Source organism: Helicoverpa armigera, chromosome 9 (genome assembly GCF_030705265.1).
Source record: "Helicoverpa armigera isolate CAAS_96S chromosome 9, ASM3070526v1, whole genome shotgun sequence".
NCBI lineage: Eukaryota > Metazoa > Arthropoda > Insecta > Lepidoptera > Noctuidae > Helicoverpa > Helicoverpa armigera.
The window spans coordinates 9413743-9425845 of record NC_087128.1 but is presented as its reverse complement, the minus strand read 5'-3'; the positions used below and the strand labels follow the sequence as shown (position 1 = coordinate 9425845).

General features: G+C 33.4%; 1 protein-coding gene across 3 annotated transcripts in view; it reads left to right on the top strand.

Annotated features, from left to right (window-relative positions):
• The window catches only part of LOC110372564 (leucine-rich repeat neuronal protein 2), a 107455-nt gene extending 95352 nt beyond the window's left edge, over nt 1–12103 (top strand). For all 3 annotated transcript variants that reach the window (XM_064036216.1, XM_021329360.3, XM_064036215.1), the window contains 9 exons: nt 2872–3055; nt 4188–4356; nt 4646–4755; nt 4997–5109; nt 5905–6041; nt 6315–6467; nt 6666–6846; nt 8192–8331; nt 8656–12103. In XM_064036216.1, the coding sequence (XP_063892286.1) occupies nt 2882–3055; nt 4188–4356; nt 4646–4755; nt 4997–5109; nt 5905–6041; nt 6315–6467; nt 6666–6846; nt 8192–8331; nt 8656–8924 (1446 nt within the window). In that variant the 5' untranslated portion in view covers nt 2872–2881 and the 3' untranslated portion in view covers nt 8925–12103. The remainder of the gene's footprint in view (nt 1–2871; nt 3056–4187; nt 4357–4645; nt 4756–4996; nt 5110–5904; nt 6042–6314; nt 6468–6665; nt 6847–8191; nt 8332–8655) is intronic.

Genomic DNA, 12103 nt, shown 5'->3' with positions numbered 1-12103 from the left:
CAGATTTATGAACATTGAAATAGAAACATTTGGCTGGATTAATCTTTTTACAAGAAATAGTTTTATCGACTGGAACTAGACTAATATATTGGATCACAAATAGGAATTTTACATCATAATTTCATCCTTATGTCAGAATTGTCAAGAAAAGAACAAATGACGCATGATCATAATAGTCTTAAGTGTTCTCATAATAATAAACAGGAAAAAATAAACATAAAGTAAAGAAAAAATATATTAAGTACAAGAACAGGTGCTGAAAGTGATACTTAAGAACAAGTATTAAAAAAACCTGTAAACAAGAATCATAAAACCAAGTAGGTGCACGAGGAAGAAAATAATTCAGCATCTTTACACAGGAATTCCTTTAAGGAAACATTTTCATGAATATTTTCTATCTCGAGCAAAAATATTTTAAAACAAAAAATGTAAATGTAAAATTGCTACATCCTTGTACCTGCAAAGCGAAGCCTCATTTTAAAGTCTGAGGAACTTGAGACAAGAGAAGACTTGAGATTTTTCTCCTGTTTCAAATTTACAATCGGAATGTACCAGAAATTTTCAACTATAAAAATGCTATCTCAGGAAGAGAAATCTAAGTTACATGTGTTAACAATAGACTAGAAAACTGTCGCTGTCTTAGTGGCGATTTTTTGGTCAAATGTATTTGGCTTAACAGAAAATTCACACTGATAAATAAAATCTATTCTGTTAACATTTAATAAGTGTTTCTTTATCATTCATTGGTACAAACACATCGACGTAATTCGCACTTTTCAACACGAACCATGTGTGTCATTATGATTGACGGCTGCAAAACCCCGCCGCGTCCACCTCACGTAAACCTGTCAGCTGTAACTGTCATAAAAACCACTCTGACAGTCGTCAGAGCAGTCAGAGACTCTAAAACACGTCAGAATGGGTCTCACCGGTATTTGTCACCTGTTGGGTTCTGGAGGTCATGTGTCAGTCATTGTGAGTGAAATAGTAAGCCTTCTGTTTAGACGAAATAGCGTATGATAATGGTAGTGCGTATGTGTGAGTAAAAAGGTCGCTTTCCCATTGTTGTGATGGTGATTTATTGTTGGGGGTTACCCTATGGTGGACTGTTTGTTGTTCCCATTGTATCTGTCTTGTATCTTCCCATGCTGTTTTCTTGCCTCAATCTGTGGCCGTGGAGGAATAATCGTTTCGTTTCGTCTGGTATTCCACCCTCTAGCGTAAATGAGGGCTGCAACTATTAATTATTTTGAGCTATAATACTCGCACTATTTGTAAAAATATATTTATTTGAATAATATAGATTAAAGACATTGTTCCAGTTCAGTATTCATGATTTGAAACACTTTTCAGTACTTAGGACAATATGGAAATGCGTATACTAAGCTCGATAATAAAATCAAAACATTTCGACTTCCAAAAATCAGACTAGTCTACTAATCGTTTAATGAAAGTTAAAACTTGGTATCTAAGTTCACTTATGCTGAACTCGCTTTGTAAAGGTTAAGGCTGATACTAATGAAAGTAAAGTTTAGGTTAAGTTATGTCTGTGAAATAGTATCTAATTTATATTAATGGTTTAAGTTGGTGAGCCTTTCATTAGTTTAGGATTTAAGCTCTGAAGTGCGTAAGCATTTATAGCTGTGCGGTTTGTCATTTACGTTTGTAATAAATGTTTTGCTCTGTTTTAATACTATGATTTATTTTATTTGTAACCAAATATGTCTAAGTGAGGCTTTACGTTCCATTATATATTTAGAAGAGCTGACCACCTTAGCTCTTCTGTTAACAATAACTAAAAGCAGTCACCATAGCCGAAATCGGCAGGGAAGTATATATATATTTTGACCAAAATCATGACCATGTTGACTAACAAGGTTGTACAGTTCTTTAACCGCGTGCCAAGAAAGGTTTTGAAAATTTATTTGAATTCGCAAAATTACTTTACTGTAAAGCTAGATAAGCTTTCCAGTGCGATGGCTCGCACAAGCCTCTATTTTTATTTCTATAACAACCATTAATGATACTTCAACTATCCTTTTCACCAATATTCGAAATCGTATTTCTTGTTACCACAAAATATTGCCAGTTGCAGAATTGTTCTCTTAACGAGGTACCTTAGATCAGATACCGGAGTACTTAGCAATTATGAGCCTTTAGAAACATAATTTCTTTCCTTTGTTATATTGTGGAGATAGTGGGTAATGAATTAGTGGAGCTTTGAATTTCAGGTTGGCAACACTATTATGTGAATGCTCTCCGTAATAGTTTCAGCTTACGTCAGCTTACGTCGACTCGCTGTGGGAGTATTTTCAGGAATACTACTCTTAGTCTTACTGTTCATTTCATTTTGAGTAGGTTGTCGTTTAATATGCACTGTTACTTGGTATTCTCTTTTTCTCTTGGAGCCTTCAGTATGCCTAAATATAGATAAGATTGTCACTAGGAAGTTTCTCACCCAACTAAAAAGATTTTGTCGTCACGACGTAGAGCCCTAATGATTAGACGATCACTTCTGGAGATTCTAAGTGTATGATGTTATGGCCATTTTTGGTAATTCGTAAAGCCTCAAATAAACCCTTAGGAAAGAGTTACTGTAATATAACCAAATAAACTAACTAACTGAATAAATAGTGCCAACAGTATCGACCTTTTTACTAACACGCTTATATTACCTTCACTTGTAACTACGTATGTAAGAAGATATTGGAATCTCAATTTTAGCCACTTCCCGATTTTCGATGAGGATGAAATTTTGCACACGCTCTGAGTTCTGATTACAATATATGACTAGCGTATTTTTTAGTTTTTTCATTTAATTCCAGCTGTTACTCTAATAAGCCCCAAATTAATATCACAATTTCTACCCAGGTTATAAGAAATGGTGGCGCGCTGGTTGGTGGTATGCTGCGTGGTGCTGTGCGCTCGACCGGCGCACCCGCAGGGAGCGCAGCAGTGTCCCGCGCCGAACACCATCACGCCTTGCAGCTGCACCGTCAAGAAGAATGGCCTCGACATCCTCTGCGAGTTTACTGAACAACAGCATATACAGAAGGTAAACATGAAAATAATTTGAAAAGCAAAAACACAAAAGAATAAAAACGACTTCAATAAAAAACCTATAACTTTAACTTAAGTCTGACAAATAATATACTAAAAACCGTTCAGAATTAGTGCAGCCCAGTGTGAGATAATCGTGCACAAACATACATATATACTATGTTCAAACGTTCAGGTCAAACTTAGAAACACATTTTTGTTAGGACACATTTTTGGACACATAAAATTGTGTCTTTTTTATAAAAAAAAAACATGATAACTTTTATGTACAACAAAATGAACACGAAAAAAGCCACCACAATTTTGGGTTGTATTTAACTTAAAGTCTTTGAAGTCATTTGCAATTCAGAAATGCATCGCCAACATTGTGTTGCAATTATTCAATCAAAAATTGTAATCTGCTCTGACTGGCGGTATATTTCAAAGTTTACAAAAATTATCTGGTACCCAATTACATTGTCTCTAATATAGTATTTTTCAGAGAATGTTTTCAGTATTTAATGTGACAGGTTCTCGCTCATTTATTATTTTTGGCTCAAAAGACTCGCAACAACATATTCTACATACAAGAATATATCATATTAATGTATATTTGGTTCACTTAAAATTCTAGTCACATAACTGAATAATGTTTTGATCAAAGTAGAAAATGTTTGGAAGCGTGCCATTTTTCCCCTGTTTTAAGTTCACGTGATGTATGAACTTTATGATAAGAACTTGTGTCGTAGGAATTTTGTTAATATTCGTAGTATGAATGAACATAATCATAAGGGTACGTTTTGAATGCCAACTGAGGACCGCTCATAGTAGTAAAAACGTAGCTTAACTATGAATGAGCTACGCGATATAAGAAGAACTGACTTTGGTTACAAGTTACAACAAGATCAGAGATTTATTTAATTTACCAAGGCGAATTTGTCTCTAGCAGCCTTTAAAAAAAGATTATATAGCAATTTTGAGCTCGTGAAATATTATCAGCTTAAATTACGAGCTTTATAAGAACTACTAAACGCTAGCTAAAGTTTATAGTACAACCTATGTAAACTGATCCTATGTCTTACAATCAACTACTACTTAAAATTACGTAATCATGAAGTCAATATTAACCTCTTTCATTTGTTTCACAGGCAATGAACACACTTCGTTCCAAACCGATGATAATCTTCTACCTGAAGCTCAGACATAACAACCTGGCTAAACTGCCCTCGTACATATTCCTGGGACTGGATATCCGTCACCTGACTGTCCATAACAGCAGTCTAGCTGTCATTGAAGACTCTTCACTAAGTTCTATTGGTAAGTTTGAAGTTATATTTTTAATATACTTATATTTTTTTAATAAACACGGACGTTTTTGCTCTGAAGCTACAAACATGTTAAGTATCTTATTCTAACTTCAATGTGATAAATTCAAGTTCAAAAGAAAGTTATGACGAATCAGTACCTGCCCTATTATTTACCATGTATATTTTATTCACCTTACAAAGCTTCGACGTTTTAAGAATACCCAAAGCCACTGACTTCTCAGGTAAAACATGACTTATGATAAAATTGCTCCAATACTCAATAAAACCATTGTTTTCAGGTAATAAGTTGACGCAGCTTGATGTCTCGCAGAACAGTTTGGCGACGATACCGACCTCCTCATTCACGCATCTCAACCATCTGCTCATACTTAATATGAATCATAATAAGGTGAGAAATCAACATCATCTTTCTTTTTAAAAATTAATCTTGTGCCAAAAATTCCTTACGAATATACTAATAATTCTCTTCTTTCACAATTTTTTTATTTTATTTTAAAACTTGATTACTCCTAATGGTTCGAAAAAACTTCAAATAGTTTTGTCGACACCAAAAATACTATCTCCTTTTCCCTACTTTTGATCTCAATCAAAAAGCAAAAACGTGTAAGTGAAAACGCGTATGTTCGTAGGTGACTGCGGTACACAACAGGGCTTTTATGGGCCTGGACACATTGGAGATACTAACGTTGTATGAAAACCGGATATCTGTGGTTGACGGAGAGGCTTTCAAAGGACTTGAAAAGTAAGTTGCTATATGGAATTTCTACATTTAAAATAGTTCGTGGAAGCGGGTACTTTGAGGGGTAAGGGATGGAAAGTTCCTGAATCAATTGTTATTTTAGGATGGGTAGATAAGATTTTATTCATTGGTAAAGAGGGAAAGTTTTGGAAGATAATTAAACACATTTATGAAAATTGCTATAATCAATTAAGTAAAAAATTTGTTCATTGGAGATATGAGTGCAGACATTCTTGCACCATTTAACTATAACGATAATAGAACCATTTTCAGTTGTCAGAATGCCGATTTGACCGATGCGATGGACGATATCATACAAATCATACGGCTGGTTATGGTTTTGTTATAGTTAAACGGTGTAACTGGGGACCAATGTTTTTTACATTTGTACAATTTTAACATAATTACCAGCTCTTTGATTTAAACGGATGTATTGCTTAATAACGCGTTATTTATTACACTCATATAATTAAACATTGTGGTGACAGTGTGTGTGATTTAAATATTGCAATCATTACCAAAAGTAAATGGAAATTGCTAATGTAATTTGCCAATTTTAAATTGATGAATGCATATAACATTTGTTTGTGGTTACAATTAATTAACGTATTAGTACCTAATCAAATATATTTTGTAACGTGAATTTTATATTCAATGAAAATTTAAAAAATAATTGATAATTGTTTCATATTTTGAGTAAAAAAAAGATAGGTACGGAACAAACTATTGGCTCAATAAACTAAAATAAAACAAATAGTTCGAATAGACAGGAATATAGCACACACGTCTTTGTTCTAGGAAGCTGAAAAGGCTAAATCTTGGCGGTAACGACTTGACAGCGGTGCCACAAAAAGCTCTCGCTTTGCTTGAGAATTTGAAAAAACTTGAAATGCAAGAAAACCGCATCGCTACTATTACTGAAGGAGATTTTGCAGGTACTGTTTTCTTCTATTCTTTGTTTATTCAACACATGTTTATTCACATACATACATACCAACATACCAATGTTTTTATTTCTGTATTCGTTGGAAGTTGTCTGTCTTTTCACAAAGAATCCTGACTCGTGACGTCCCACGGGACTCATATGAAACATCTTTGGGATTACACAGAGGGTTGGGCCACATCGCTCACTCTTGATTATGGTTAGCCGCCCTTAAATGAAGGAGCCTTTGACAAGAATAAGGATAAAGTCCCTTTTATTTTTACAGGTCTACGGAGCCTAGATTCTCTAGGTTTGGCTCATAATCAGCTACGTGAAGTACCTGCCCAGGTATTTTCGCATCTGACGTTTTTGAACTCCCTGGAGCTGGAAGGCAATTTAATCCAAAGGATTGATGAGAAAGCCTTCGCTGGACTTGAAGGTAAACTTTGAAATTTATCATCGTCTTTGTAGCAACAAATGGAAGTAGAATTATTGGAGAGAACGAAAGATTAATCACTGTTTCTGAAGCTTAATGTTCCTATTTAACTTTAAAGCTTGTTGCACTTCTCTTGTTATTAATTCCATCTTTATGTCCTTCATCATAAAGCACATTTTCAAGTGACTTATTCCTTTGTAGAAAACCTGCAATATCTTCGGCTTGGAGACAACCGTCTGCATGAGATACCCTCAGAAGCTCTTCGTCCGTTGCATCGTCTGCGCCACTTGGATCTTCGCTCCAACAACATTACGTACATCAGTGAGGATGCTTTCACTGGCTATGGAGACTCCATCACCTTCTTGAATCTGCAGAAGAACATGTAAGAATATTTTATTAGTTTCATTATTTATTCAGACTAGTATTCCTCATCATCGTCAGTCTTTTTATCGTCCCACTGCAGGGTGCTTGCTCAATGCAGGTTGGTTATAGGTAGTAATATTATAAAGGGATAAAATTTGTGGGTTTGGGATATTGTAGAAAGGGTTATTTTCTTAGAATTTTCATAGTATCGACATTAAAAGTCCTTTGACTAATAATAAGCCACGAAAGTTTCATAAATTATATTTTACCTAACCTCGGACAGGAGTTAAACTATTACGTTAAAAACCATTAAACGATTTAGATACTAAAGCAAAACAATAGAAAAATGAAACAAAAATAAAATGAAATCCAGCATTTAAGTTTTTTTGCGGTCTACATGATAAAATAGATTATCTCTAAACCTTTTTATTGTTGAATATAAGCATTGTTATAGATTCATGAATCCTGGTATATGTTTTATAGCCTATTCGCCTCAAATCCCTAGTCAATAACATTTGCCTTTACCCTTTTATATAACGCGTATTAAATACTGAAATCTGTATTTGTAGTAACTTAATATTCTATACCTCAGATATACCTCTATATTGTATTGAAGGGAAATATTCCAGGTTTGTTTATTTATTTGAAAGCGCTAATTTCCAAATGTAACAGTCCGATTTAAAAAATCTCAGTGTTGAACAACTAATTTATCGAGAATGGCTATAGGATACTTTTATTCACACGAGACGCGGGTGAAGCCGCTGGCAGAAACTAATTAAATAAAAGGGCTTTATTTCATGACATTAAATTCCTACCGTGGCATAAGTCCCCAAAAATTATTATTAATTCAATTCACTTATATCAATGGAGGAAATAATGGTGTCTAATTCACTATAATTACCAAGGATACTTTTATTTTATTACTAAAACAATTTGTCTAGATGTCTGTTTTATTGTGCCTATTTTAGGTACTTATTATTTAATTAAATTGCCAGCGTTTGTTATTGTTATAATATTGTCAAGTCCATCTGGGCTTAGCAAAACGCCTCAGGGCAAGATGAAAACTAAGATTTATCTTATTTAATTGGATTTCTAGTAAAATTTACTTCTGCAAAAAACAGAAAACTGGTAGTTTCACTGGAACCAAGAATATTTGAATAAACGAGACTGTTTATTTTAGTTAGGTGTTGCAAATTCTCTGGGGATATCACTGGCCATGTATTACGTCCGCGTCACAGATAACGTAGTAGTTAGTACTTAACTGCTTTCTATATTACATGTAACCAAGTCTAAGTTTGACCATAAGTAGTCAAAGTTAACCTTACTGGTAACTTTAGGGTTAATTCTTAACTTTGTCGTAACAGGATCCACCAGCTGCCAACTATGGGTTTCGACAATCTGAACAGTTTGGAGACTTTAAATCTGCAGAACAATAAGTTGCAGCACATTCCTGAGGAAATCATGGAGCCAATTTTGGATACTCTACGAGTAGTTGATATTATGGGTAAGTTTTAAGAAAACTGCCGAAAGTTATTTATTTATGTCCTCTATATATTTTTTTGGACACCAACTATAATAAGAAAAACAATCAGAATTATAAAATAATATTTTAAAGCAGAAAATGAATAAGAATTCTCTTTTATTTATAAATCCCACTCACAATATTTCCGACAAATAAATCGTCGTCCGTTCATTTGCAAACAGATCGTTTGCTGCATTAAAATCCTAGAGGAGAGGTAATAAAATGCAAAGAATTGCGGACATATCACATAGTGGAAAGTCCCCAAAATGAGCTATACCAAGTATTTAATGTTGTCCTTTCTATCAGATAACCCGCTGATATGTGACTGCGAGCTGGCATGGTACGAGGCCTGGCTCGCCGGCTTACGGGACAGAGACGACGAAATGATGCAGAAGAAGAGAACCGTCTGCACCATGGTCAACGAGCACCGAGAGTACAGCGTCGCCAAGATGCCTCTCGAGAAAATGAACTGCAAAAGGAAACCCGCGTATGGACGCACTTCGAGTGCACCATCCCGCCATGACATCTGCCTCGCTACCAACGTACTCTTCGTGGTAGCAACCAGGTGGCTTTAGAATAACCATAATCATAACATTCCTTATAAGTTAATCCTAATTTAATTTCTCGCGAAGCGTCACCCTCGGGCCAGCTGTGGCCGGATGACCCGATGCGTACCTCTTCGCAACGTTCGTATTTTCTGTTCAAAACTTGTGACGTGATGAATTTGTGCAATAAACTACGATACATATCAATTTTGGGCTGATAAACAAAATTTAGTAATATATACGGAGCGGTAGCTTGGTAAGTGAAGATGGTCGTTTTTCAAGAGCGGTAAGTTAGTGGTACAGTATTTTTACAATGTAGTAGAACCTCTTACGGTATGCCTTACTAATAGTAATGTACCAGAATGTAAGTAACTGCAAGTTCTAACACCAGGCATTCTAGTATTAGTAGGTATCACTGAAGGTGTGTTTCATATCTTTATGGTCGTAGCATGCTCTTAGCATGAAGGAAACTTAAATAAAATTTTCAAAAATGTGATTTCACAATGAGCTAGAACTTTTACACAATCTTTAGCAATGAACAATTTGATTTGAAAATTTACAATTCCCTATGAATTTGAATGAGAATTTCTAATATTTTTTATCGTTTACCCCTGCCTTACGATAAAATACCTATTAAGCTTTTACGTATTTACAATGTTGACTATTACGATATAATTACTGTACGGTACGTGTAAGAGGGCTCGCAGTACGAGTGTTTTACCTCACATTACGTACATTTATACTTCTCTAATTATATAGCAAAGGGAAATGATTGCCGGTTCTCTCTATACCTACATGTATGCCGTATCGTTTACAGGCAGTTACGTTAGCTTTCGAAACGTACGAATATGTTATCTTGATTATTATATTACATAGTTAGAGCCCATAAAATAAATGTTCTATTTGATGTAGAATTAGTATTAAGTAGATAAATAAGTGTTAGATGAGATTCAGTAAAATCAACGCTGTTTATATTTTGGGAGTTCGTAGCATTTAATCGATATGATTAGTTCACGTAACGAGAATTATTTTAGATAGGTTTTATTTAGTTTAGTTTAAGTTCACTAAATTAAAATACAATTTTAAATATTGTACACTAAGTTGATAGAATTTATCACGTTTTTTTATTCTTATAGCTTTAAATGATTTGATGATGAGATAATACTTGATGTTAAAGTTTATCGTTAGGTTAGTGGAGTAATAAATGTGACTCTGAACATATTTACCTTTGCTTTGTAGTCACCTACCCTGGTTATTAGAAGAACCTCGTAAGTGACATTAAAAAAGATAATGTTCTGAGCCCAATGATTCATGTACATCACGTATATAAATCATTATCAAGTGATAAAAATGTAACCAAAAACATATCCTTTAGTCTGAGTAAATTAATTATAAGATTGTTCATAATATACAATGTTTAAATTGAATATATTTGAATAAGTAGAAGGTTAACCTAAAATTTTGATCAGCAGAAGTTGGGGAATTATGTGGGTTTGAAGTTTCTGCGAAAATATGAAAGGCGAAGTTTTTAGATCTTGCTTTTCGTGGTTGTAGTACTACTGGGTATTAAAATTTAAAGTGTGCTTCGTGTTTCGTACTTTTGTAGTAGGTTTGTAAGGCGAAGAGTTTTGGAAATATTTTGGGAAGGAAATGTAGAAGGACGAAATAATTGTTGCAATATTCTTAGAAAATGTACTTTCAAATTTTATTAGTCACGATTGAAAATATATTAGCTGTATTCAAAATTAGCTCAGAAATAAAAATTTAATTACTTGCAAATATATAAAATTATAAATTGAAATTTGAAAACATGAAAGTCAGATGTGATACAATCCAGGGGTTCGAAACATCTTTGGATGACCAAATATATTAATTTACATCGTAGATTGATTTTACCATTTACCATTGATTTTTATGACCATTATAATATACACTTAATAAGTTATAATTATAAAAAATGTGTTAACATATGTAAGGCGCGAGGTTGGGTACTTTTTGTACCCAATTTACATATTGGCACATTTTAGTGGAAATGCATTTTTATATAGTAGTGTTGATGTTAAAGCTTGAATGTTTATCGTCATTATCACTGTTCACGTATATAGCGGTTTATGCACATTATACATATACAAATATTGCACTTATAATATACACTATGTATTGATCAGAGTCGAGGCAACCTGATTAGGTATATATTAAGGAATTTCATGAACCGTCTCATGTTTATTCGATATATTTATGTCATTGTATACATTTTTCGATGTTATATGTCGTGTTGCATACTATTCAGATTTTCTATATTGTCTTTTTACGCTTTCTCTGAGATCCGACGCAAGTTAATATTAAGAATCGCTCGTTGTAAACTTTGAGACACTTTTGTATGTAAAAAAAATCGTAACATCTTGGCATTCTGTATCAACCATCTTGGTAAGCAACTGACGAATTTATCGAACAGAAGAGTGAATCTTCAAGAGTGACTCAAAGGTTACCATTCCCATATTCTAATTCTATTATATCATAATCATAGTATTACTCACGTATATAATTTTAATCTTCTATGTGTATAATCATATTAAATATAAAATTGCAATTTATCGAATCAATACTTCGTCAGCGATCACGTCTCAAATTCATTTGGCTAAATGCTTCTGTCAATCTGTGTATTCATTCTAAATTTAAAATTGTTATATAAACTCATAAACTACATTTATATCTGATGGATTTTAGAATAAAAAAGAACCAGCAAAAAACATATCGTGGAAGTGGAAGCCATATTATACTCCAAGTTAGGCCCCACTGACCTTGCATATCAATATAGGAATAAGTCAACGTAATTTTAATATATATCCACTGTTATATACTATATGTGTGTTGTTTATATAAACGTATATTCATTGTTAATCTTTCACTGTTGTATGGATGGATGTCGCTTGTAAAATATTCAATGTACACGTAAGATGGATTTTACCTTTAATATACATAATATAATGGTTGGTTATTTTCAGCAATAATCTACATATATAACATTATTTACTCAATCAGTGTTTATATTGTTGGAACCCATGTTAATCCTGTTTGTAACGCAATCGTTTATAGTCACATTTATTATTTAATATTAATATAAATGTAGGTAATTTAAATCTAATATTGAAAATTTGCTGTAAAGGTGTATTTATTTAATTTCGGTTTAAATAAAAATTTAACTATGA